Genomic DNA, 6,823 nt, shown 5'->3' on the forward strand with positions numbered 1-6,823 from the left:
TTAATATGATTAAAGACTCATGGTGGTGGTCCATTGTAGATTTCTCTGCTGAATTAAAGAAATCAACACCATGCCTTTAAGCTCCATTCCTTTCCTCCTATGTGTCCATCTGCTGATTACATTACTTTCAGATCCTTTATGCTGGAATTTTTCAAATGAAGCACTGTGCATATTTGCAGACCATTCATATGTCTCTAGATTTAATGTTCTCTATTAAAGACATGCGTTAGCATATAGTAATCCTTCTTTCATATTTTTTTTTCTTTCCAGACAACTGAAACATGACCATCCCAGTGCTGTAGTTCTTAGTACTGATGACTTCTTTATTGAAAATGGTGTATACATGTTTGAGCCTGAGTTCCTAGAGGATGCACACAAATGGAACCAAAAGAGAGGTGACTGAAATTGATCTAGGGGTTTTGCAGAATAGTTTTCCTTTTCAGTCTGTCTTTAAACTTAGCTCCCAAAATAAAATATCTCAAAGTGGTGTCATACACTGCAGTTCATGGAGTACTGGTTAAAAAAAATACATTTACCACTTCTGATTTTATTTCTTCTGACTTACTTATAAGAGGGAAATTTATAAATGAAAAAAGTTAGTGATTGATAGATGTTATTTTAGAAAGGAAAACTGTGACTAGATAGCACTGCTGAAGCTTGGTAACAGCAGGTGGCATGCAAATCCCAGCCCAGCAGCTGCTCAGCACAGCTGTGTGCACCACATCCTTCAGACTGTGACTTCTTAGTGGTCTGTCCTGTCTTGGAAGGGGGTGCTACAGGGAAGCATTAGTGATAGCTGTGAGGAAGACTTGCAAACCTCATTATAAGTCTGAGAATGAAACAATCTAGGTCTCTACTTCAGAGAGAAAAATGTAACATGCTTTTGTGGCTGTACTCTGAACTCATTCCTAGCAATGGAAAACATTTTGAGCTCGTATAACAGACATCTTTTGAGGATAACTGTCATTTTTAGCTGTTGTAAATACCTAGTGCTGTGATACCACTAAGTGTGATCTACAAGAGCTTCAGATCTTGCTACTGAGCACAGCCAGTGGCCTCATCGCCTCCTCCAGGAGAGCACCTGCTGGGCCCTGGCCTCTGCTCCATTTGTGTGGCAGCTACAAACCCCAGCCTGGTGGGGGCCCAAGCGTGCTAGCCGTGGGCAAAGAAAGGACGCTTTGGGGCTAGTAAGACCCAGCTCAGTCTGTTATTGAATACATTCTAGCTTTACTTAATGTGTTACGTTGCAGCACGCAAGGCAATGAAGAATGGGAAAAGCCCGGTTATTATTGATAATACCAACATCCATGCTTGGGAAATGAAGCCGTATGTGATGATGGTAGGGAACGCTCTGATTTATTGCTTTTACATGCTCAACTATGACATTTAAGAAGTGATCTGACTGAAACGGTTCTTAGCATAGCTAAAAACAATTACTTCAATTTTCTCTTAGTCCTCTAATTATAGGTAGTGCTTGATACTGAGAAGAAGTAAGGGAAGAGGTGCCAGTGTAGTTGATTTATCTAGTCAGCTATGTAACTCAGTGAAGGCAAAATTATCTGAAAAGATTAACAGTCTTTGAACTTGCCCTGTTACTTTGTAGCAATCAGGAAGTCACCCCCTTCCCTGGTACTGAACAGTTCCCAAACTATTTCTTGACAAATATACCAAGATATCACTTACAGTTTTAGTTAATGACTTGTGAAAACTAGACCATAGAGAGTCTTCAAAGATGCACCGGCATCTCCTGTCAGGTGTTCTGGCAGAGATGGCAGTATTTTTAGTACAGTTTCATAATGTGGCCTGTCTGCTAACATTACACTCATGCTTCTGTTCCTGGGTTATGGTCTTGGCAGTCAAGAAATTTGGGTCTAAGTATTGCTCGTATGGGAGCACAAGAGGCAAGAATTAATAGTGGTGCTGGAAAGCCTGGACATGCCACTCCAGTAGCAGGAGTTGTGAATGCTTGTGGATGACTAGGAAGCAAGTGAGCGAGCACAGCAAGAGATGGACAAGATGCAAAAAAATCAGCAGATTTCCCTGACTTCTTTCCCCCAAATCAAAACCCCAAAGCAATCAGTAATTGTATTAAATATATATATAAACATATATTTTTGTGTGTTTACGTGTATGTGTGTATATATATTGCTTTACCTTGAAAAAAAATGAGGCTTGTAGACTCAGTGGCTGGAAACAGCATGACTGTTAGATGCTGACCTCACACTCTCAGAAGCTCCAGACTTGTGTGGCCAACCTGTGGCTCTTGAACCATCTGTGACTTGCAGAGAGCTCAAGTGCCAGGGTGCTGTTGCTGTGGGGGATGGGGACTGGGGCCAATGCTGAGGCAAGTTTTGCTGAGAGACCCAAATTCTTTGCTGTGGAAGGAAATGAACTAGCTGGGACTCAGACCAGCACCTTGATGGGAGGCATGGTTCTCTTCCTCCTTCTGGCTTCGGGTACATCTCTTAATCAGATAAAATCTCAGGGGGTCTGGAAAACTGGCTACTCTGGAGCTCAGCAACCATAGGTCTAAAACTTCTGTGTCCTTCTTCAGGCACGTGAAAATAGATATGAAGTTGTATTCCAAGAACCAGATACACCCTGGAAGTTCAATGTTCGAGAACTGACAAGGTACATCTTTTTCTCTTTGATATAGCAGACAGGTGCTCATTTTATTGATGGGCTCTGAGGAAGGCCAGCACTCTTCCTCTTCATACACCCTAAAAAGTCACCTAGTAAATGACAACAGAAGGATAGAAGGATTGTTGTGGAGAATTTCTATTACTCACGAACTGGTCTGGTGAATTCAGCCCTGAAAGATCCTGACAGTGCTGAAGTGAGTCAGGCAGTAGAAAAAGCAACTCCCCTGAAGTGTGTATTTATACTGCAAGCTTCTTGTAGTAGGAACCCTGAATTTCATTCTTTATTTTGAGCAGCACTCTGTCTGGGCACAAAACATGTCTAAGCACTACAGAAAATATTCAAACATATGTTCTTAAAGAATCTAACCACAACAAATAATTGTCTTGCAAGGGTGGAATGCTATATGAAGGTCAAGAAATGGGATTCTACAGGATCTTTATGAAGATCTTAATGCACACATACAGAAGGGATACAATGAACTTAATAACTCTATATAATGTGTTAGGATATAGAGGCAGCCACATATGGCTCTGAGTATGTTAGTTTGGCTAGGGGCTGCAAGGTTAATGGTATCCCTAAAAAGAAACAACATGCAGGCTAACTCCCTAGCCTGTTGTAAAGTACGTTACAGTGAGTAGTGCACTCCCATCTACTGTATCCAGAAGCTAACACATGCTAACTTATTTGCTATTGCAAGAAAACAGGGGATGGGTACTTCATTCCGACTGATTTGTTTTGCACCAGCTAGAAACTCTAGTCAAAAACCACCACTGCTCTTTTTTGTGCATGACAGAGACAAATGGCAGAGGCCCGTGGCCCAGAGTGCTCATGGCTCCAGGGTGGGGCAGGACATGGCAGACGGCATGGGGCTGAAGGCCGGCGAGGACACAGACAGCATTAGCAGTCAGCTGCAGGTGTCAGCTCTTGCTTTACCAGCATCAGCTGGGAGCCATTTGTAGGGCATCACTGGAGAGGGGGTCTTTGCCAGTAATCATTCATTATAAGCCAAGCTACTTGGTAACTTGTATTTTGTTTCATTAATAATTTGAAACAAGCTGGCTTTTTACAGCAGCACCGCAAAGCTAATTCAAATACACTCAGTTTGGACCAGCTCCCTGGCAGATGGTTCAGGGACAGCGGAAGGTTGCTTGACTCTGGTTCCCCATGGGGTCTACTGGCAATACGGTTTGTGCTGGTGGCTGGTCCCGCACACACGCTGCACACAAAAAAAACTGGAGGACCAGGTGCCCACATCACAAGTGGGTGCTGCAGCTAGCAGCCTGCTGAATTACTGTCACCTTAATTCCACCAGGGAAAAAACACACTGAGTGATGCAGGATTTGCACACCACAAGGCTTTGAAAATATGGATGCGGGACAAACTAGATGATGAATTTTGGCTAATAGAGCTAAATGGCAAAACCAAAGATAGTCAGTTTGCAAACTCAGACAAGCAGAAAGCCCTGGTGGTCTTTGGAAAAGCAATTCCCACTAATGTGTCAACAGACTGCAGCCACTTCTGGCCTATCCAGAAAGCCTGGCATGTTTGAGCATCGTGTTCCCCTCCTTCTCAGACTTGTCATCATTTGCAAATCTGTCCTGGAGTGTGAGCCACGCCCCACTTGCACTCAGACAAAGCAACAAGAGGTTTTTTTGACCTTTACTTGTTGATTATGATAGTGTCTGGGCTATCTACAGCCCTTGTATGTGTTTCTCCAGATTTATAAAATCTTACCCTAAGGCTAACAAGCCGTTAACACTAAAACCCATACAAAATCATACACAGGTCTTTTATGTAGCTCTCTCTTACTTGGCCTACATTTCCAAGCATTTGTCCAACTTCTTATGTCCTGGCTGCCCATAAAAATACTTGCATTACATTTTTCAGCAGTCACAAAAATATTTTTAACAAGTAGGTGGAAGTGAAGAACAATTTGGCAAAAAAAGGGCTTGAAATAGATCAGTGGGGACATGAACTCCTGAACCTATCAGGAACCTTAGCAAGCTTAAGATAACCTCACGGGCACCTAAATACTTGTATTTTCTGTTAATGTTGACTCTACAGAAGAAATACTCATCATGTCCCTCGACAAACAATACAACGGATGAAAGAAGAATATGAGCATAATGTTACCTTCCACAGTGTTCTTCGGTCTGAAAAACCAAGCACAGATGAGAGAAGCTCCAGTGGACCAAATGCAGTTTACGGCATGGGTGCCCATTCCACCCCCCCTCCAGCCTTCTCAAACAGAAGACCTCACATGGCTCGTGGAAACATGCAATTTAACTGAAGAGGTGGATTCCTCAGTATATTTTAATGATCAGGGTATAAAAGTCTCTAGTTTTACATTTTTCTCTAAACTGTTTTTTATTCTTATATTTTTCTAATACATTTCTAAATTACTTCTATTTCTTACAAGTCTTTAAATGCCACTGGATTATAATCTGACAGCTCTGCATGACGTAAGAGCACTATCCTTCGTACAAACTGTACTCCCTCTCATCCCTCTTCCTCCTCAAAAATCCATCCAAGCTTACAGTGAAATTTACTGGCTGTGCCACACACTTTGTGTTTTTTTTTCTGCATCACACTCCATCACTAATAGATAACAATAAATATTCCTAAATTCTTTCTTTCTTTCTTACAGGCCATGTGGCCAATTCCTTCTCCACACAGTTGTCATTTCTTGCCATTTTAATACTTCTTATTTTGTATCTTCCCACTCTGTCTTGCCTAAAGCATTATTGAAACTGCGAGAGGCAAAGTAAATGGTGGAAAAGGTGGCTCTAACAGATTGTAGCAGGATTCGATGCTGTTCCCTATCTGCACCTCTGCTGTCTGGATTCGTGCTGGCATTAACTCAGCTCCATCACAGCCAAAGAGCTTCTTCAGCCTGTAGGTGGAACACTTTAACACTCCAAACTGAGCCCTTCTCCTGCCAAGACATAGGAATTCAACTTATCCTGAGACAAGCCCATATATGGAGGCTCCTAAAAGGAAACAGCGCTAGGCTAGTGCTTGTTGAACAGGGCTACAGAGCAGCTCTAAATAGCTGAAGCACAAGGCTACCAAATACCCACATTAACTCAGTAGTACAAAATAATGACTTAAGGAAGAAAAAAATGCTCTTGGAAGGGGAGAAATCAATTCCTTCCACCACCAAGTGCCAAGAAGCCACTGACTGATGGATGAGTGAGAAAAGAAGCTCTCCTGCAGTCATTTTATCCACAGTTAAGTTCTGCTGATTAAGTCCTCATCAAGAAGCCTCATCAAATGTTTTTAAAACCCAGCATTTGCATTGGCATTTTTTTTTAAGAAGGTGTGGATTATTAGCCAGTGCTTATAGAACAGGACAGTAGTGAGTTATTTCACAGTAGGAAATGAAGACAGCTCACACCAGTCATTAAGAAATATGGGTATAGCTGCCATTCACCTAGCAATTTAGCACACAGAGAAGTGTAAGAGGCATAACGAAATATGCTGTTTCTGGGCAAAAACCAAGCCACCTTCAGGACACAGTAGATGTATGAGATGAATTGCATTTTCTACTCAAGCTGCATTTAAAGCAGCAGTATTATAACTGTAAATAATTGTGAACTAGGGAGGCCTAGGGAACTTGGCTCTGCAGAATTCCACAAAGGTTTACAGAACTGTCAGCAAGCTTGTGTGAGCCCGTTACAGTTCTCCAGTCCTGCTACAATGTCCAGCTTGGTGGCAGGAGCCACCCCCAGTTCAGCACTTGAGCTCAGTGAGCGGCACAGGTCTCCTGAAAGGTTGCCGAGTGGTCTCAGTTCTGAAACATCCTCCCTCCGTTGACCCATGCATGGTGGGAAGCAGCGGAGGAAGGGGCAGCCTGACAACATACTAACTAAAATGCGGAGCTTGCAGCCAGTCTAGCAGGACTGTTTATCTCTCCAGTGGAGAAATTCCAATTCTGGGAAGTTTCACCTCTTGAACTTAATGAGAACAAAGGAATGAATTCAAGTACTAACTCCGTCTCAGCAGAAACATCTCATGATGAAAGATGTGATCATCTTTAATGATGCTGGGGCCTCAAGTGCTGCTTTGAAAAGGAGTAGCTCAGAAACACTGACCAAGGATGTCATTAATACCTTTGTATGGCATTTTGCTATGAATCAAATAATGACAGCTGTTTTCTAAAACTCCTTTAGAACTGTAG

At 42.3% G+C, this 6,823-nt stretch overlaps 1 protein-coding gene across 1 annotated transcript; it reads left to right on the forward strand.

The window, feature by feature from the left end:
• Positions 1-219: 219 nt before the first annotated feature.
• On the forward strand, positions 220-4,933 carry N4BP2L1 (NEDD4 binding protein 2-like 1; the record flags this gene model as incomplete). The annotated part of the gene is made up of 4 exons (XM_010084558.1): positions 220-395; positions 1,251-1,339; positions 2,555-2,631; positions 4,708-4,933. Coding segments are annotated over 4 exons (568 nt in total), but the record flags the coding sequence as incomplete, so codon positions are not given.
• Between the last annotated feature and the right edge of the window lie 1,890 nt (positions 4,934-6,823).

Source organism: Pterocles gutturalis, unplaced genomic scaffold (assembly GCF_000699245.1).
Source record: "Pterocles gutturalis isolate BGI_N339 unplaced genomic scaffold, ASM69924v1 scaffold36456, whole genome shotgun sequence".
In the NCBI taxonomy this organism is placed as follows: Eukaryota; Metazoa; Chordata; class Aves; order Pterocliformes; family Pteroclidae; genus Pterocles; species Pterocles gutturalis.